This window comes from Orussus abietinus, unplaced genomic scaffold, assembly GCF_000612105.2.
Source record: "Orussus abietinus isolate OABI.00-Male unplaced genomic scaffold, Oabi_2.0 scaffold19, whole genome shotgun sequence".
NCBI lineage: Eukaryota > Metazoa > Arthropoda > Insecta > Hymenoptera > Orussidae > Orussus > Orussus abietinus.
In genome coordinates, this window is record NW_019395981.1 from 1,823,418 (window position 1) to 1,844,466 (window position 21,049).

Sequence of the window (21,049 nt, forward strand, 5' to 3'; positions counted from 1 at the left end):
GGAGAAAGAGGAAAAACGTGAAAAATCATTAAAGCCACCGGCGAGCGCAGAGGGTGAGGAATGGAGCGCGCGGGGAGAATAATTCACCGGGGAGTACTTGCGAATTAAATTGCATTTTGGAAATAATTGTTATTACCTTTTTAGGTGGCACTCGAACGCATTCGAGCCAGGGCCGCACTAAAATCGATGGGGACGAAGCGATAGATTTGGCTCAACTATACAGTCTGATTTTCGTAGTATCCTCCTCACATGCCGTTCTCCGGGATAATCATAAATAATATCTTCTGGCACCGGATAAATGATTCGGCGAGGAAGAGGCACTTCGGTGATGAATTATTCGGGTAAGGATTCGTCTGCCGAGCAACGATTGCCAACAATTATTCTCCGGATCGCTTAGACGAGGGTCAGACGGACGAGCTGTATACATTCACTCCCGGCATTTAGGGAGGAAAATATAAAATGGCGGCCTCCGCCGTTGGAGCGGGAATGCCGAGGGGTTGGCGCTTATTAAAACGATCCCTAGATGCATTAGCGAGGGCTAATGAGAATCCTCTTACGGCAGAAAGTGAAAACGAATAGAGAGAGTATACTCGAGAAGAGAACGAGGTGAAACGGAGAGGGAGATGGCGCGGGAAGAAGAGAAAAGCTCGTATTAGCCAAGTCGTCTACGATTTAGCTGGAATCAATTTTACATCTCGCAAAAGTCGGCTCAGACCCTGATGTAAGTATTTATTTGAGCGTGGAATTTTTTTTCGCCTTCCTTCCGAGGATTACCGGTACCTTTGCAAGAAATTTCGAAAAGTAGACAAAAAGACCATTTTGTAGACGTTCGAGCGCCGCCGCAAAATAATGTTTTTCATGATGGCGAGTTATGACGGACGATCAGTCACGGCGAAGAGCAAGGGGGCTGTGTCGGAGGGGTTCGTTCTGGGGTTCGTTATCGTGGGCAAGGGTAGAGAGTGTGCCGGCACCCCGTATCAAAATGGCCGCAACATACGAGGAAGGTTACTTTAGCCGGCCTTATCGATTTGGTTCATTTTAGGATTTATTGTGCCGCATCGAAATCTCAGGCATTACAGGATTTACCAGAGAAAACCTCTACCTATATGCATTGTTATCGCTTATCATTGCCATCGTTCTCGCATTCGTGGCAGTCAAATCAGTAAGGTGCTTTTGTACTAAACTGCTGAACCTTGCATCCTGATGCACTTGACCATCCTAGGAGGATGTTTTAATTCGTTAACAATGTTTATTAGGAGATATTAAAAAATACGTGTCTCCTTGATTTGGATGTTCAGCAATATCTCCTAAAATGAGGCAAATCGACGGGGGGGATAAAGTAAGCTTCCTTGTTAGAGGTCCCGCAGCGGCGCGATACATCATCGTTAGGAAAGTTTGGACGGCTTCCTCTTCCGGCATCGACGACTTCGACGAAGTGATATACCTCTTCTGCTCCCTGTCCCAGCTCTTCGAGGCGCTTCAAGTCGGGGGCATCTCGTAAATGCTTTGTACTTTAAAGCCCTCGACAAATGTCCCCCGAACTCCAAGGAAGAATTTCGTGGAAACGATTTGGAATAATTATAAGGTCTATGAATCACGGAGTTGGAGGTGAAACAATTACCCAAATCGTATCGGTTTCAGATGTGCCGAGATTTCTGAAATTTAAGGAACATTAACGAGGATGGGAAGTCGCCTTTAAATCGAGGAGAAGTACAAGGACCTGAAAAAATGGTTTTCCTGGGAAGTCAGGTCCAACTCTGTTCACGAATTTATCGAGAGGGTGACTAAAAGCGTCTTGGATTCCACCGTCCAATTAAACTAGTCGAACAGCCAGCAGAGCATAAGACCTCTAGGAGGTTATGTTTTGACGAAACGTCGTCTGCGACGCGAAAGTCGCCCGAACTTCCGGGAAGAGCTTAATGAAGATCCGACGTTGGCACTCTCCGGTTCGTCTCACCCGAAGACACAGGGATGCCTTTCCATGTCTAGGGTCCCCACATCCGTTTCCAATTCTAGGGGGTTGTCTCCGTCGTCACCTGTTTCTCGTTAGTTCGCGGCTCGGTCCTGTTTTTGACGCTTTTAATGGCGTCAGAGTGATGGCGTGCTGCCCCTTACACGAGGAAACGCAATTATTTTGATTCGACAATCGACTCGATGGATTTCCGTGATCGTATCCTTCCTTGACTCCGATAATTACGGTGAAGTTCAAGCCAGACGTTACGCGACATTTCTCGGAGGGCAATGTTTACTCTCAGGGTTCCATGATATAGATGGATCTTTTCTCCCCAGACTGAAGATCATCCGAATAAATTAGGTCCTTGAATAGGCGAGCTAAAGTCCTTTCAAAGACCGCCCCTGTCTAACGACACTTTCAGACTCCGGAGACACATCCGAGGGTAGCCTTTGCTCCCTCGAAAGCTCGACTTAGACCGAAATCAACCCCATCCGGTTCTCCCCAGCACTTAGCACGCGCAGGTGGACCGAGGGATGATTTATAAACGAGACTAATGGAAGTCACCGTTTCCAGGTTCATTGTCTTACAGGTCCCTGGTGTAGGGCGTACGACGTGCCGATCGATCTCTCTTCCTCTGTCGCGATCTAACGACAGGATTTCCCCTGCAAAAACATCTCGAATTTGCCACGGGAGTGGTTGATCGATCGACGTCGCCAAAAGGCACATCCAAGAAGGGAACGACCCTCGCTTCAAGGTATCTCTTTCTTATCAACTATTTCTTTTAATTAATTCCATTTTTTGAAAGGAAATAACGACTCCTTTTTTCAAAGCGTTCGCAATATCTAACATCCCCATTTTTCAGCTCACTCCAATCCATGTGGTTATCGGAATACCGGACTCGAAATCCAACCGAATGGCCAGAAAGCGAACGTTCCCGTGAAATTCGACATTTCTCCGCATTCAGCGCGTTTCTCCTCTCCGGGCACTTTCCGGGGAGAGCGGCGATTAAAAATCTCGATCCCATTGAATGCCAGGAAATTAAAGTGTCGCTATTGTAACTATAGGCCGGCGTCGCCCGCGAAAGGCGATGACACGTCGGTCCGAGGGGCAGGATTTGACATCCACTTCCAGGCATCCTTGGGCGGAATAATGCGCTTGGCGCGGGACTCTAGATACGCGCATATTGCGCACCCTTCAGAGACGAGGTCCGGGTGGTCGAGGACAGAAACGGTTATTCAATATCAAATTAGCCTACGTCAAGCCGAGCTCCTCTACGGCCGGTCGCGCCCGCACCGATAACTCCATTGTCGCGCTGACATAACCCGTAATGGTGTAATCCACCGGTTGGCCAGCCGTAGAGGTTCTTTGTGTCCGGCGCGGAAAATGAAAAATATCCGCTCCCTCCTTTTGCCCGGGCAATCGGCCGGTCTCGAATAATCCAAATCCAATTTTGTCCAGAGACTCCAGCGTTCCCGAGCTGTCGGCAGCCACGTGTGCGTGTTCGCGAGCTTGCGAGCTTTCCGTGGGAGCGGCACCGGCTATGCCGACAGATTTCAAGATAGAATCCGCGAAAGAACGCGACTACGAGCCAAGGATGACCGCGGATCATCCCTCGGAGCAAGGTGATCCGACTTGAATCCCTTCAGGAAGTGCTTAGCCTTTAAAAAGCATTATATGATAATATTTCGACTGGTCGTTTGGCTGATAGAGTGTCTTCAGGAGAGATGGAAGTAGATTCACGTAACTAGTGTTGGTTTGGTGACTTAATCTTTGAAGATTATTTTTATATTAATTTTTTCAGGGTGTAAGGAAGTGTTGTCGACTTGGCTGGTCAAATTTTCTGCAGGATCGTCGTTGGGCAACTCGAGGGTGATCTCCAGGACGTGGAGGAGATTTGCATGAATGATCAGATCGTGCTCGGTCAGGGATAGCAATTGCCCAGGCAATGCCTTAAGCCAGTTACGGACCTCTGGACAAACATGGACGGACAAACGGTTGCTAATTGTACCAAGAATTGTTTGCCGTTCCTCCTGCTAAACAGCGAGCTCCTTCTGCAGTTGCAACTTCGGGTAACCCGGTCAGATCCGTAGTCTTGGGTTCGTCACTCTCGTCTTCTGCCACCTCTTCCGGAAGGACGAGCGACGCCATCGGAATTGCCGGATGAATCGAGGAATTATAATCAGGGGAGGACCTTCCGGTTCCTTTCCACGCTTCGGCTCTGCTCTGACTCGCTAAGATCGCAGGTCACCGTGGAATTCGATTAAGGTTCGGAAAAAGGAGGAGATTAGCTTTGAATATTATGGTTCGCATTGAACGATGAAGAACTTATAAGGTTGGACGGATGTACGCCGAGACGAGGGATGATGGAATATGAGATACGGGAGATAACACCACGTTGAGTATGAAATTAAATAAGTAGCAGGTAAAATACCAGAATATTAATATTTCGTATATACAGTTTACAGGAAATGGGAAAAAGTCTCATGATGAAATTCGAGAGCCGTGGGCTCCAAATAATTATGGACACGATATGTACCAGGGGATTTTAGCGGTTTCAGTACATGGTTGGTACGTAAGACATCATTTTATTTAAAGGGTACACGGGTTTGTAAGTACCTCATAGTGACGGGGTGTCATGGTTGAACCGACTTATCGCGTCGGGTGAAATACTTATTTTAACGGCGCGGCCCGTATAAAGATAGTTACGTGCATAAAGAAAGAAAGTTATCCGGGCAAATGTATGCATCCGCGCGTCAAGTTGAGCGCGCGTACGCGGAAAAATATATCGGTCCGTATAACACCCCGAGCTTGCCGATACGACGAATTATTGCGCTCCATCAATCCGCGGGAATTACCGTCACGGAAACCGCGGGGATATCGTCTGGCTTTTACAGCCGTGTCGTTGGCCTCGTGAAAACGCGCCGCAGATCGTTTCCACGGAGGGCCGGAAGCCAAGGCGAGAGAGCTTTCAAGGGAATTAAGGACAACGTAAGGGGCCCTGCGAATACGGGATTTCGAACCCTCCGAAGGGAATTAAGGAACACAGGCGAAGCGATCGAGGAATTCTCCTCCCCCTCCTCCGAGGAGGACCCGACACTAATCGCAAGGGTGCTTTCCATTCGAGGCTTTAAATCTATCTTTATTCGCACGTAGAAAGTGGAGGTTTCGGTTCCAAAGCCCTTATAGATATACGTCTAAATTTAGTAGATAAATATTTATCCGACTCCCTTTGTTGGGACGAATAGATTGTCGAACCTTCTATTTCTAACGTTTCAGGCGAGGAAAGCTTCGAGATCAAGGCTGGCACACGTCGAGTGCCGGGAATATTAGAAGGAAAAAGGGGACCTGGGCTACTCAAGGGTCCAAAAGGTCGGCGAGTCGCTAGGCTCGAATCCGAGATCTGGCTTTGAAAAATGTTCGAGTACCACTCGAACGCGTCAACTTGCTCCACCGCCCAGCATCGCCCACTTTTCAGCCCTCCTTTGCTCCGCCCTCGTAATCCACGATAAAATGCGGAAACAAAGGAGAAACCGAAGAGAACCATGACACGGGAAGAGGGGTGGAATTTAATAACGACGACGGACGGACGAATAAATTTGGGAATTTCTGACAGAAGGTCCCATCAACGAGATAGATCGCTTGATATTGAAACAATGGCAATTAAAAATGGTGCCTTAATTCCGGATGCACCACGAAACTGTAAATCACGAGTCATTAACGGTAATTAGTGCGTATTTTTATTCCTCCCTTTGGATTAACTAAAGAGAAAATTGGTTAATAATTTAGATGCATGATTTTTTTTCTGTTTTTATCACTACTATGATCAAGACTTTGTGTCAATTTTCAGCGTGCGGATGTAGTTCAGAGAATCGGAAACTTTACATCGCTGTAACCGGTCCTCAGCTCGTAACTAACCAACAGATGACAAAATGTTAATACTGCACGAGATCTACAGCACGTTGAAGCACCCTGATCCTATGCAAGGAATTCCTTCCACGATTAGAGACGGAGCTTTGAAGATGCCGACAGTACTGCGCAAGGGGATCCTTGATTTTACGGCAGTTCCGAGATGGCAGGTAATCAGGCAGTTTCCGTCTAGACGGAGTAAGGATATCAACTTAGATCTAATGAATATAATATTTTGATGCTCACCCCTTGAGTGGGTGTGCAGATTTAGTTAGCCTTCTTTTCGGTGGGAGCCTCAGCCACGTATCCGCACCTTCTGGTTAAAGGGTTAATAATTCCTCTCCCAAAATGGCAATTGAAATCGTGCTTCGACCCAGGACAATCTCTAATGAATATTTGACGAAGGTAATACATTTACAATAATCAATAAATTTCCTGTGAGTTCGTTCCACGATCCTGTCTGCACCTCGAGGAAGAGTATTTACGGTACCTGGATCTCGAGTCTCAAAATGGAAATCAAGTTCGATCTCGGCAAGGACAAAACGTTAATACCACATAATGCAGCAGGTTGCAGCGTCTTCGCCTTCGGCGCGGAGTCCCATCGACGGTCATGGCCGGAGCTTCGAGTCGAGCGGCGTCACAAGAGGAATCCTTGACCTCGCAGTGCCTCAAAGATGGAAGGGAACCAGGTAGTTCCTATCTCGCAGGTGGATTTGCGGTTAATTAACGAGGAAAGCCCACTGTAGGTTCCATGGTTCACACATCTCGGCACATCGCGACAGGTGCCTTCGTCCTGGTGTACCCAGTCAGGGTTGGTCCATTGAATGATGCGGAGGCTGAGGTACCCGCTGTATGCAAGATGCGGTTTAAGTTCTAAGATGCAGCAGTACACGAGGGCGCAGGTGCGTAGAGTGCCTAATTGCGAGGTGAATCTCGGTCGGTCGACCTCGAGACACGAACGACCTGGTGCTGCGCTGCTCTAAATCTCGGCCTGGAGAAAGACCATGGTGGCATTCATCGGACATCGGCGTTTCGCGGCATCAGTGGGTCCATTCACATTGGCTGAGTCGCTTCGCAGTAAATTAACTCAGCACAAAATAGCCGGTGTATTCCGTGCCGGTGCTTGCCGGAATCGCAAGACGACGGTCAATACGATGAAGGAGAGCCAGAGGAGGCGGCAACTTGCTCGGAGTTGCAAGCCGAGATTATCGAAGGGATAGGTCGCTCGCGAGTATACGTACTCCGGGTGATTACGAAACGCCGGCCTCCCTTTATGGACGTAATCTCCGGGAAAAATTTCATCCGAAGCCTCATCTGCGGAACTTTGTAAGAAGTTTACTTTCTGAGATATTCAATGATGAACTTGAGCTGCGTCCTGACGAGGTCTCGGTGGGAAAGCTCTTTGTTTAATGCTTTTCAGCGGTCGCAGGATTTTCCTGGACTCGCCTTGTCACTTGCTAAACCCGTCTTGTTATCGAGACGTACCTTAATACCTATAGAAAAAATTAATAAACGAATTCGTCTATGAAGTATTTCCACGAGAATTCATGGGTGAAGGCTGAGCATTTCGCAATTTGACAAACGAATGTGAGATTTTCTTGAATTTTGCTTTACAAAAGTTTCCTATCTGTATTTCACAGGTGAGGGACCATGTACGTTTCTGCGTAAGGATGTTAAGACAGGTGCTAATGATGTCATCGGTTGATAAGGCTTGTTTACTGACTCATGTGAAAGCAAATGAGAATATTGAACGTCTCTTTCCAGGGGTCCTGACTTAATTAATATTGATGTATGAAATTGCACAAAATGTTGATGAGGTATCGCGTCAAATTTGCGAAAGTGTCTTTTGTCATCAGCGTCCTTTCGTGGGAGTAGAAACTGCGCATGGGATTGCTTAGGATATGTGGGAATGGGGAATCGATACGTGGTTATACATGTATAGGTACACCCATTGATGCAATGCTTGGTCAATTGAACAAATCTAAAGGGAAATACCTTGTCTCCGCTGTCCTGACATCTATCTCCACGATTTCAGGGATGCTCGCACAGTCCAACCAGATGCTGACTTAATGATCCGAATATATCTACCCTCGGCAAACCTAAGTACATGACTTCACGCCATACTGGGTGGTCAAAGGGTTAACGAGGTCTTGAGTGAGTCTAGATCTATGTACAGAGTAATAATATATACAGAGATTCCATTGATAATGAAAAATCGATTAATAGTATAAGTACATGTAACACAAGGGAGAAACTTTGGCCAGCATCATTTACTATCGAAAATGCGACATAATTTGCAAAGGTGATTTCTGACCTCCCAGTATGGAGGGTGGGAAGGGGTCCTATCTATGATGTATGGATTTCGGTTTTGTGTACATGTATGATGAACAGAGTGTACGTAGGAAGGCTCAGGGTTAGATAGAGTTGGGCTACTCGTGAATTATCGAGGTCGTCGTCTATTACGAGGTTCAGGTACGACACCTCGCTGTAACCGGGCGCAATGACAGTAATAATTATGAATTGGAGCGGAAGACGTTTCCGGTGGTAATCGATAGTCGATATCCTAAGAGCCGAGTAGATATTTTAACTTCCCATCGTTCTAAAATATGCGATATATAGATTAGGTAAAATTGTTATTCTATTGAATTCATAGTATGTAGGCCATTATTATCGTTTCCGAAGAAGCGGTAGATAAGCACCTCGATCCGTTCCTATCGATTCCGTTCGATCCAGATCAAAACGAACGATGATCGTTTGAGCACTTTTCGGAGCGCAAAATCATTTCCGTTGAGATTTCGGCCTTATTAATTTTGTAATTACGTCTGAAATAATGGTTGCAATTCGCGGAAGTGTAATTTATTTCATTTTCCCGGGAAAACAGGACCGTTGTTGGTTGGTACCGATAAAGTGAGTAGAGAGAGAGAGAGAGCGACGTAGTTTCAGCTCGCAATTCCTCTGAAAAAAGGGCACCCGTGTTGGAAATTGTCGGATCCTGATCAAAAGCAACGTTTTAATTATCGTCCGTTTTGATTCGTATTGCGGAAACGGAATGAATTTACATTGCCGGACGAAATTGTATTTCGCAATAAAAGCACCTTTTCATACGAGTGATGTCGTGATTTACTTTCCGGCTTTTTATATATTTAAAGAGTTTCAAGTAATCGATTCACGTGCTCGACCGATTCTCGCGAGCTCTCAAATCGATTCGATGAAGTATATCCACTCGGCATTATATCATAGGCAGATATCGCAAAATATTTCCATCTCTTGGAGACTCATATCAGTGAGACACCTTTTTCTCAAGGCAATTCTTGGATGTGTCATCGCGACTCATGCGGTGTTCCAGGTTCAAGGAAAGATTTCTTCCAGAAATCGGACAAATAAGAAGATACTCGCATCTGGTTGTCGACATCTCGTATGACCGCTTAAACTGATTGCTCTAGGAATTGCAATGATTACAAACGCGACGATATGTGCGCGATAATGCGTAATTCCTTTCCTTATCGTACAAAATGAATTTCCTTCGATTATAAGTCCATCACATGACGCGCCTAATTTGTTAATAATTATAATTCCCAAAGAGTCTTTTCAAACGTTTGCACTCGTTTCATACCTGCGTGGGTATTGGTATCTTTCCCCGAATCGTGTTATTTATATCGATGTGGATCAGACTTTTCCTTATCACGTCAAATGTGTGGCACCTTGGTTACTCGAATGTAGAGCGATAAGGTAGATAACGTGGCGGCTGGCTTTTATAAGTAAGCCTTGCCAACGGACTCCAGAGTGCAAACCACCTTGCCAAAGAGAAACGTTCTTTGTCAAGAAGTGCATCTACCCACGTCTATCAATATGCAGAAGTACTTGTTTGGCTTTTTGTTCGTGGCGGCTGTTGCCATTGCCGCGAACGCAGTTCCCAGCGCATACGTGGCCCCATTGGCAGCTGCACCTGTCAAGGCGAATCTGTCGCACAATTTGATTCTTGGGAGCCGACTTCCTGGTGACAGGCTGATCATCAGAGAGAACATCATCAAGCCTTCGAAGTGGCTCCAGGTAATCACCGTAGAGAGGACCTACAACGCCTCCAAGTACGAGCGCATCACCCAGGTCAAGGCTTTGGACCAAAAGACCAACGGAAATGGGGCTTACGCGACTCTGAAGTATGGAGGTCCAGGAAACCAGAACGTCACTTTGAAGTTCAAGAGCCAGAGGGGACACGGCATTAACTTCGTCGTTGAAATTTACGCCCGGTACTAGAGAAATTCACGACACGACGCAGGGCTATGAAATCCGGCAATAAAAACGCGGCATGTCATCATTGTGGTCTATGTATGGTGTCGAGGAGCTCATGACTGATTGGACGTGTTGGAGTCATCACCCGGTTCAGTCATCATACAAATTTGGACAGCACCTTCATCGAGACTTCCTGAAGTTACGTGGCTCTTATCATCTTCTGTAAATTGGGCGACATTTTGAAAACAATTGTACGATGGTGGGAATGTATAGACTGTATAAATTGGAATATACTCGCTTGGGTTGTTGATCGTAGAGGAGCGTTTCAGAATCCCTAGAAGTCTGTCCAATGGGAATCAGTGAATTTTGGGGGAAAAAGAAGTTTAAACTGGACGCGACGTAAGTGCGCAATTAGAACGGCTGCCACTTCGGTGGATGCCAGTCACGTCTAGTACGAGGAATAAATCACGTTTGGCTTTGGAATTTTTATCGTGCCCTATCACATGCACTTTTTGTCCCATTTCCACGCACGTACAGATCGTAACTTGTTCCTCTCGTCGAACCTTTTTCTCCCGGGGTCCCATTGAATTCCAAACGAAACGATCCCACCTACGCTCAGGACCTTAAATCTGCCAATAGTTGCCTAACTTTCTATTTTTTCACCTAAGCACCGAGGATGTAGGACTTGTCTTATTGAAAGAATAATAAACATAGTAATGCGCTGAAGTCCGATTCTCGAATTCTTGCGACCTTAAGGACCTCGGTTCAAAAGAGTAATCGTCCCGTCAAACATAATGGAGAGCCCTCCGTCTTAAGCAAATATGAAAAATAAATATAGAAAAAAATTCTAAAATAAATTCCTTGCGCTTTATGAACGAAATTCTTCCGTCCTGATCAGACCGGCGCTATAGGTATTTTGAGCTCAGATCTTCCTGGAAGGGTTCCAAGCAAGAGGGAATTACCTCCAAGAAGGAATAGGGATCCCAGGGTGGTGGAAATAAAAGAATTCGAGAGGTGACTACAAATATGTAATTAGCGCAAAGTGGAATGAGCTCCGGTCCGAAGCATAGATAGGTATAGGAAGGTTTAAAAAAATTGCAGCGAGAAAATCAAGGGTGGAACACGAAAAACTAGTCCTTGACACGTTTTGCCAGAAGGAAAAATGAATGGAGAATTCATAAAGATATAAAAAATAAAAATACGTATTTAAGCATCGAGCCAATTAGAAATGATGTGTTCAGAATTAACAACACGTTTTGTATGAGTTATGAGTCTAACCTTAATTGCGGTCACTTCGCAATGGCCGGTTTAAAAAAAAAACCGTAGAGTGATATTAACTGTAAAATCGAGTCGGTTATTAACGAGGCGCATTTTTCTTAAAAACCTTCAATTTCTCTGGCTTTTACAGCATCGGATGGAATCCCGGGCCCTCGGCCTCGCCCCTTCCGGGAAGGTCTCGGAGGAAGGAAGAATTAGCTGCAAGAAGGAGGGTGGCCCCGGGTGGCGGAAATAAAGGAATCCGAGAGGTGTCAATAATTATGCAATTAACGCTAAGTGGAATGAGCGTCGTAACGGGCCGAGCCGGATCGGGCCGGCAACGGCAGGGGGCGGGCGGAAACGGAACGCGAAGAATTCACCCGGGGAATGCGTTTTTTGCTTTCGCTAATCAACCGGCTCGCAGCCGAAGCGCGGACGTCTTTTTTCCTGGGCGCTTTCATTTTTTCCCCCCTGGCCCGTCTCGCGTAGTCATGTACGCGAAGGGGAAAGAATTTCCCCGGAATTCGAAATTCGGGCCCGAAAGTGTCGTGAGAACGGCCGCGTGTGCGTGCCCCGGAAGCGCGTTTCACTCGCGGGACACGCAATTTCGACATCCGGTTCTTGCTTCTCCTGGTACCGGGAAACATCGGCTTCGAGGGGGGCGTGATTGTTGCACCGGAATTAGCAACGAACGACAAAACGGACCTCATCGATGTCAAGAATTTTAGACATTTTTTGGTCCTTTAAGTTTCGGTAAGACGTTAATTAAGATGAGATGCATTTTCGTGACGAAAGTTGTGATTTGATTTGCAATCATACCTATCGGACGTTTTCTTGTTCCGTCAATCCCTTGTGCAGTCCGACGTGCACTTGACGCAGGCTCATCGCAGGTCTGATAGGGAGCGTAGGATTTAAAGGTCCGTCATTTCTCGTCGCGTCACTCTTCGTTTCGGGCAATCATCGGCCCGCTCGCTCTTTCGCGTTTTTGCACCGTCAGCCCTTCGCTTTATTCGTATGAGACATTATTCAGGGTACTATTAGAGCTTGCACGTGGCTCGAGGCCGCACCTCGACCGAGTGCTGCCGGCAGGTCACGCCGATGGCAGAAAAATGGTTCGTTGGAGTGAAACGTCATAATCGAGGGAAAGCGGAGTCCTTAAAAAATCCAACTTTTCTTTCCGTATCACCTCGTTTTCTCGTCGATTTTCCAGTGGCTCGAAATGACCTATGCATTAACACGTTGAGTGCGGCGTCGGTCCCTGGGGACCGACAGTGAACTTTCCGTCTGGGCGGCGTTGGTCCCTTGGGACTGACACGGCATCAAGAATCCTATATATAAAAAATTGTGCCGCCCAAACGGAAAGCTCAGCAAAATCGGTTCCGCGCTCAACGTGTTAAACAAAACTAAGCATTTGGTTCTCTGCAATTTTTTGGGAAAAGTCACGCGTTCAGGGAAAAGGGAGACGAGTCGACTTGGGATTAGTGGTACTCGCATGCGCGGTCAGCCGCAATGCGTATCAAAATATACGGATACAAGTAGGGTGCAATGCATTGAAGGGAGCGCTTCGACAAGGTCGAGATATGGCGCTGTAATCATGGGGCAAAACGGGAAAATTCGTTCCCGGCAACTGCGAGTCCTCCGGAAACTCATCGACGTCGGTCCTCTTTTTGGCGGTCGTACCGCAAGGACAGACAATGAATTATAAATCGCAAACACGCGAGTGGGGGAGTTCATCGGGCGGGGAAAGAAATTTAAAAGTGGAGATCACCGAGTGCCGGGGGGGAACGAATTTAAAAGTTTCTCACCGGCAGCATCTGGATCCACGACTTTATCTCGCATTTTATGAAAATCCTCCGCGGATAGCTAGGAGGTTTCCTCGCGAAAATCACCTAATCGCTCGTGCCGGACTTTTCTCAAAAGAGAAATCGCTTCCCGAGATAAAGTCTTGGTTCCTTTTCTCTACACACTTTCCTTGACGTATGGCTGTCGCATAAATGTGGACGGTAATGTCACGCGAATACTCGTTTCCGAGGTGACCTCGAGTATATGCATTACGCTTCCCGGGAGGTAATTCTGAGCGAAAATAGAATTCTAGCGTATCAGCGATAATAGCGCAGCGAGACTAGAAATTCTGCGATTGTGTTATAACCGAAATTAGGTAAGAGGGCTCGAAAGAATCGGAAAGGACTAATCAGCGGTCTTATCGAGGGATCTCGATTCGATCATTTAATATCGTGATCTTGAAATAATTGGATCTAGTTCGGGATCCAGTGCCTCAGTTGCTATGCAGTTATCAATAATAATAGAAACCCCGACACGATTCGTAGACTCGAAAACAGCTTCTGGCAATTCAATATTGTGCGATTCCTCGATCGCGTGATTAGATATAATAATTTATCCTCGCGTTTCTTTGAATGTCGCGATTTCTGCGAAATGCCAGCTCACCTCGTCATCTGATAACGTTAGTGAAACGATGTGCTGTAGCCGATTGTGTGCGAAAGTGAACGAACGTTGTCGCTTCGAAATTGCTTTGGTCCTGATTCACGATTCAGGCCCGCGTCAAATTAAGAACATCCAATTGGCGATTCAGAAGACATCTTCACTAAATTACAAGGTCTTCTATGATCAGACCGTCAAACCTAATTTGAGACAAATGCATCGGTGCGAAATGCAGCAGGTGCGTGGCTCACTTCGACCTGGAAATAGGCAGGTCTAAATTATTCGTTCGTCCCGCAAATGAAAATACATCTATTGACGTACGTAAAGTGACGCGGATCTATAAGTGGCTCTAGAGCGACGGTTTTACCTCGTAACGATGTTAGTGGCCCTAAGTCGATAGGGACGACGGAATGCCCCTTTGAGGAAGCTCGGTTGACGACCTAGACTTCTGCAAAATTCAGATCTAGAACTCGATATTCCGCGAGGGTAACCCGTTTTAGAAGGAATTATTTTACCCCGGAACTGCGGAAGTTCCCCTAGGAATAATTTACAGGAAGGCGAGGGATAAGCAGTGCTAAGCATTCTGCAGGGGTACATTGCGGCCCGAAGTACAAGAATCTTTCGTTCGACCAGCCACCCCGTAGGGAATCCGAATCCCATCGATACCACCGCGTACCTAGACCAAGCTAAAAATACTTCCATTAATTGCACCCCCTCACCTACTAAGTAGAAATCGATCATCCATATCCATACTCGCGTCCACGTTCCCATAACGCCCTAATTCGTTCATGATATCCAGGTAACGTATCCAAGGTATGATCAGCCCATAAATCGGTCGTAAAACCTGGACCCCAGAAATACCGTCCCCAGAGCCCGGTATTCTCGGTCCGATAAATCCGCCAAGATTTCCGCGGTAGGGAAATTCGAGCAGGCCATTCGGCCGCAAAGAGCGACCGCGGCCGAACCGCGGCGGCAGATGTCGTCCCTAGGGAGCGAGAATTAAAGATCGTAAAACCGTGGCGGCCGAGAGAAAGACCGGACAACGGCGAGCGAAGAGCCGAAAAACTATAAACCCTCGGCTGCTCTTCTGGGGAGGAAAAATGACGAGGGCGGCAACGGGCCGACAAGGTGGGAAAACACCGGGAATATGGGCCGCAAAGTCCCGGGGAACGCGCTAATGCTCCCGGGTGCGTCGAGGCTCGTCGATGATCGCGCGCGTTAACGGCGCCCGGCGTCTCCGCGGGAAGAACCGCGAGATCGTAAAAGCCGCACCCCTGAACACCGAAGGGGTTTGCCGCGTACGCGGCCATCGCCAGGGCTAAAAATCTCTGCCACCTGGGGCGATTTTCCCTGCGGTGCGGCCACCGCCACCCGCCGCCGTGTGCCCATAAAACGCGGCCACGCGTCGTTTGGTTACGGCTTGTAAAGTGACAATTACCGACGCGCTGGCCACTGGATGGACGCGCCGACCGACGCCACGGGGTCCTATAATTATGCGAGCCATGGAGTCCTAATGTTTCATGGAAAAAGAACCGCCCTCGGATTCGCAGCTCGTCGTCAATGATTACTTTTCTCTGGGTTTTAGGACGGGGTGAGTGGATATATTTTTTCATGCTCCCTCTACCGAAGGTTCGACTTTCGGTGCCTGTCGAATGTGGAAAAAGTTGCCTATTATCTTCACGCTTTACCTCCCGAGGGAGGAGAGTAATCACTTCCTGTGTGTATAAAGTGGAGTTCGAGAGGGAAAGTATCGTTGGCCCTTTAGTGGTGTATCAATTTCTTGAAATCGACAGGATAGGAGGTGGAGCGTTTTTTATACAAATTTCTTGTACAATTAAATGGTTTATAGCCATTTATAATAAATTTATAAATAATTTCAAAATAATTCAATTATTCGAAATTGAACATTCCCCCGCAATATCATAAGGTCCCGCACATCCTCGACAGGCATTCGAAAGTTGGACTTCCGATTTTGTAGGGCGGATGCAAGAAAAATGACGTATCTTGGGAGTGCAGTTAGTTATTACAATCCATGCGGCAAATTCGTGCTCGTACACGGTCGTCTACTTTCTCTTCTCGTTACGTAATTTGCTACTTTAAGCGCCCTTTTGTCTTCGAACGGCCAAGACTGGTATCAAGGAGTCTGGTTGAAATAAGTGCAGCAAAGATTGCCGGCTAATAATCGGGAATGTTCAAAGTGTCCGAGCGCGTAATTCCCGATCCTTTGACGGTGATCTGCTAATTGTAAGTCGGATTTAGCCCGGCCGACACGTGGCTGATTAACTGCGAGCTCAAGATCAGAGGACGACCATCGCTACGGATTTGACACGGATCAACATAGGGACGCCCCTTGCGGTGAGCTCGTTACCGGGCATGAAGCGTACCACTCGTCGGTGTAACTACCCGCAAGCAGGGCGTACGTATGACCATTCATGGACGCATGGGAATTCGTTAATATCCCTTGAACCGTCTTTGCAACCGTCTTAAAGGGAAGGATCGCTTTAGCACTCCAAATGATGTTAATCAGGTGTTTTCAGAAGACTAACGAGAAACAGCGTAATGAGGTAAATCGGATTTCATATACATGAATTGAGTTCAATCGGCCCATAGAACCTCGTAGGATGAAGGGGAGAAAATTCGTTCCGAATAAAGGAGACGGATGCTTCGCGTTTCGATAGATCGAAGGAAAAGACGCGAGTCCACCTCGTCTTTCGGATGTAGTAAACTGAAATTGAAAGAAACGCGACAGATGAGATCGAAAATACCTCTTATCGACCCTTCCGATTTTAATATTGTCAGGGGTAGTCCGAATTCCGTCCATGCGAATCACGCACCATCGGGCCCTAAATCGAGAAGTATCTGCTCGGCGAAAACTAAAGATTAAACCTCGGATAATCGAAGCAAGTGAATCCAAGGGCCGGGGTTTATGGGGCGAACGGGAAGATGGATACGCCTCGGGAGAGCTCTTGGTTGGAGTGACACTTCGACTCGGCCGAGCCTGCAGGAAGATTGAAGGAAAGGTCAGTAAAGCTCGCGAGAGGGATGCCGGGAGAAACAGAGCGAGAAAGTCGTTAGAGGTTCTCTCCATCAAAATTTAAGAGAGGAACTGGGCCAGCACTCGGCGCCTAACGGATGCAGCGACTCGAGGAAACCGAGGCTGCTTACATCCCGAAGAAAAGAAACGGAAACGAGCTTCCATACAGCTTCCATTAATTGGCCCCTCAAAGCCCCCTCTATATGCTCGCCATTAATAAAAACTAACCGGCACCGTTCCCCATGGTCGGCGGCGAGGTTCGAGAAATTTAACGCGAGCGTCGCAACGAGTACCTGTGCCCGACGTTGGGCACTTCTCCGGGGATCTTTTTCTCCTTCGTGGAAGTCGACGCACTCGAGTGCGCCCCCAGGTGCAAGTCCACGTATCGACTCTCGGCGGCTGCGGTTCATGGAGCGAATTGCATTCTCGTTTATAGTCACGAGCCTCTCGGCAGGGCGGAACGGAGGACGGCGCGGACCGGCGGTATTGGTTTCCCATCGCGTCTCGACGTCGGTGATGCCGTCGCGATGCCGCCCTAATACCGGCACAGGGCAGTGCCTACTCAATTTTTGTACTCGTCCGATGCGCGCGCGGTCACGTCCGCGTTTTCCAAGAATCCAATTAAATTCCAATTTCGGCCGCTTCCCGGCTACGTCGGGATTATACTCCGGGGGCCTCCTCGCCTGTCCTTCGTGTCCGGGTAATTTGACATCGAGGTGAAATTACCCGGCCGGCATTGTGGATAGGTAAGCTGTCGAGAAAATGGCCCGACATATCGTGCTTGGCTTTGGCACATGATCGTAAGGCGGATGAATGCGCCTCCTGTTCGCCCCGATGGATAGGTGGAGGGTGGATAGGTAAATCGGGTGACAGAGACGGGCGAGCGCGTTTTCGTGGAGAAAAGAAGATGCGCGGATGGACGGGGCAAGGAATGGATAGATTTCGGTACGTACCCAGACAACTCGCTCTCACGGAAAGAGGCGATAAGGAAAGAGAGACCGAGCGAGCCTTGAAAAGGATATAGCGAGGAAAGGGATCAAAGGTCATTGCGCCATAGTGGTCCTCCCGTCATCCCGCAAATGATATCATTTTGAATTAAATTTTTGATGTTTTACTTCCCGCGAGCAGCGGGACGTTGAAGGTAATGCGAATTGCAAAGGGATGCGTGGTTTAAGGAAAATAAACTAACGCGTTGAGCTTGCCTCTAGCGATGGATTTTTATTCTAGCATTCAGATGTGCGGATAGTTGAGCGTGGAGGGGCCTGTCAATGCTGCGGGGACAAAGAGTGACGTGGATCTTCAGAGCTACCCGTTATTTATTCCCACATGGGCATAATCGGGGGCAAGTACGTGCTTGCCTCGTCGTTTCTGGAACGAGACAAGCACGTAGACCATGTCCGGGTATGAAAAAATAGACGCTGGAATTATTTTTTTATTCGCTTTCCGTACCACATCAATTAAGCTCACTTACGTATGTGCGGGGCTCGGATCAGAATGCATTCACTCCGTGGCATAATTTCCGCACGGTTCAGATGGGGTAACTGCTTTTTAAAGCGCTTCCGGCAAAATATCCAGATCTGGGGTGGAGGACTTCAACCCTTTCCGTCGAAGGTGTTGACAAAGCGACGCCTCGATTTGTCACCCGAAACAGTTTCGGCACAAAGTGGCGAGAAAGTTTCTTCGTTAATGTATTAATTTCTAATTAGACATGTATTGTTCCTGGGCATGGGTAGCTGGTGTACGCTCGTCGGTGTTCCTTTTGGTAATTTCCAATGACAGGGAGGTGTTTTGACGTTGTTTACCCAAGCGGTGGAATATCCGCAATTTTTGCCGACCGACTAAAGGGCCTTGTACATCACGCACGTCTTTGCTGGATGTGTGTAGAGAGACGTGCACACGCGGTTCTACGACGTGTGTGGCATGGCGGAGTATCGAGCTGGCCATTAAATATTTAGTCGTACGAAGAAAGTTCAATACTCCGAGGGTGACGGAGCTCTTCCAAAGTCGGAGACCGCTCTTCGAGTCCGTCCGGACGAAACGTAGAAACGTACATGCGTGCATACACGGAATCGCGTGCGTATCGGGCCGGCTGTTTGTCCTGAATTATTTAGAGCATCACCCTCGAGTTCCGAGGGAGCGTGAAAGAAAACGAGCATCGATAAAATTCCGTTTTAGCGAAACGGTCAGCCACGTTCCTGACGACGTGTTTCTACAACAGAATTCATCCTGTTTCTATGAAAAACAGTGACCGATTAAGGAGAGGCGGCACCTCGGTCTCCTCTTGACGTACCGCGTCGAACTGTAAACGGTACTTCATGTAACTCCGAGGAGAATTTTTCTCCATACTGTATACAAATTTGGGATGTGTATAAATCTGTAATTAAAAGGCAAGGATATAATAATATAGAATATGAACAATGCGAGTCAATAGTGATTACCTCACGTAATCGCGGAATCGAGGGAATCCAGGTTCTCCTGTCCGAATTTCCTTCCTTGAAATTCATGACCATTGATTCTGTGCCGGCTTCCACGGTCTCTTTGCGACGTCTATTCTGCGTGAAATTAGGTAGTTTTGTGTAAACAAGGTCGTCCATGAGCAGAGTGCATCAGCGGGGTCGAAACTGGAAAAATTCGGAGCGATTGAAGTTTTCTGGCGAAGGAACGTTGGTCGGAAGGCGCCGGAGACTTTCGACTCGTCAGCCTCCCAACTCCAGGAGTTGGTTCGCTTGTTAAGGAGGTAGTTTGAAGGTAGGTCAGTGGTGGTTTCTCTGGGAATACCTCAGAGATCTCCGCTATCACCGGAGGGTTGAATCTTTGAGTGCGGAAATTGTCGGTGAAACGCACCGCTTGCTTTTTAATGAGTTTGCCCACCTATAGGGTAGCTGTCCAAGTAATTGTACATGCTCCAGTGATTGGATACTTGGCAAAGTCTTCCCTAAGTAATTAGAATTCGTGGCATTCAAGATGACGTATTAATGTTTAATTCTATGCACGAATGAAATCAATGCGGTATCCTTTAAAGCAATAAATATAAAAGGTCCGACGTCGGCGAATTTTGACCGTGGCCTTCGGGCCATATATTGAATACAGCTTATCTCCGTTTCCTTTGTCTGCGAAAAAAAAAAGAGAAAAATCAATGTGGGGTGAATCTTCTTAAATCAGATAAGTCACCCACGGGTGGTATGAAAAATAAGAAGAGGCAGTACATAACGAGGAAGCGAAGAAGATAAACAAGTGCGATATGATCTTCCTGGTTGGACCAAAGTAACTCGGGTTCTCCCCGGGTGCACTATCTTCTATTCGGTGTTACACATTTAAAGGAGTTTTTAGATAAGGGGAGTTTAATAGCTAAAGGCGACCGACTTTCCTCCACCCACGGGGTCGTTCTTCTCCGCCGTGCCGACTTTAAGATCCAAATCACGTAGTTTCGAACTTTTCTTCCGGTTATCGAATTCGTTCCCTTTTTTTACCACTGCTTATTCCGTTAACCTGAAAAGGAGAATGTTCGGGAAAAAATAAAAGAGAATCAAGTGTCGATAGATGATCGCGACCTACCATTTACACATAATTTGACCGCAAAATCACTGTATCAACGGCGTTTAAGAACACGATTGTTTTTAAAAATTGAATTCTTTCTCAGTCCCCTATACTAGGATTGGTTGTTGCCGTGCATCCATATTCTAGTGAAGTTTTAAACATTAAAAATATCCTAAACTCGCTATCCCGTTCAATGCCGAGTATCTCGAGGACGAATTTCTAAAAATTGCTAAATTAATCTCTTTTCTTGCAGGGTCGAAATTGCATCCCTCGTATTTCTTCAAATTATTCGCCTGGCTTCTTTAAACGTATACCTCCTCGAAGTGCAACGCTCATGCCACTGTTGGGTTACTTGAATTAATGCAGATCGAGCGAACTGCCGGATCAGCATCAGGATGCACGTATAAGCAGCGGTAAATTGGTTTGACGTAAATTTCAATGAGCTCGCCTCGCTCTTGCTAATTCCGCGCGTCGATACCGCTCGTCGGGTAGGGAAGTTCCGAGGTTTCCGCGTTTTCGAAACGTAAAGCCTGCCATTGGATCCGGGCGCCAAACGTTTCCGCGGTCTCGCGGAAAGTTGCCCATTAGTTTTTCTTGTTTCCCGGCGGGCTTTCGAGGTTGTTAGCCCGTTAAAGAGGAACGCCCGAAGGTGATTCGCGAGACGCCGGGCTATATCGGCGTCGCGGCGCTCG

The 21,049-nt window shown here is 47.3% G+C and overlaps 2 protein-coding genes across 2 annotated transcripts; both read left to right on the forward strand.

Annotated features, from left to right (window-relative positions):
• The first annotated feature begins 9,632 nt into the window (after positions 1-9,632).
• On the forward strand, positions 9,633-10,816 carry LOC105699928 (probable salivary secreted peptide). Its single transcript, XM_012425377.1, has one exon. It carries the CDS (start codon positions 9,710-9,712, stop codon positions 10,112-10,114), a length of 405 nt encoding a protein of 134 aa, XP_012280800.1. The 5' UTR covers positions 9,633-9,709; the 3' UTR covers positions 10,115-10,816.
• Positions 10,817-13,753: 2,937 nt separating this feature from the next.
• LOC105699627 lies at positions 13,754-20,718 on the forward strand. The gene is made up of 2 exons (XM_012424766.1): positions 13,754-14,024; positions 20,611-20,718. The coding sequence occupies exons 1-2, from the start codon at positions 13,821-13,823 to the stop codon at positions 20,716-20,718; spliced, it is 312 nt and encodes a 103-aa protein (XP_012280189.1). The 5' UTR covers positions 13,754-13,820.
• Positions 20,719-21,049: the final 331 nt, after the last annotated feature.

Coding starts and splice junctions, on each gene's coding strand:
- LOC105699928 (XM_012425377.1), top strand. CDS start 9,710: ATGCAGAAGTACTTGTTTGGCTTTTTGTTCGTGGCGGCTGTTGCCATT.
- LOC105699627 (XM_012424766.1), top strand. CDS start 13,821: ATGTGCTGTAGCCGATTGTGTGCGAAAGTGAACGAACGTTGTCGCTTC. Junction 14,025..20,610: donor ATCGGTGCGAAATGCAGCAG/GTGCGTGGCTCA, acceptor CTTTTCTTGCAG/GGTCGAAATTGCATCCCTCG.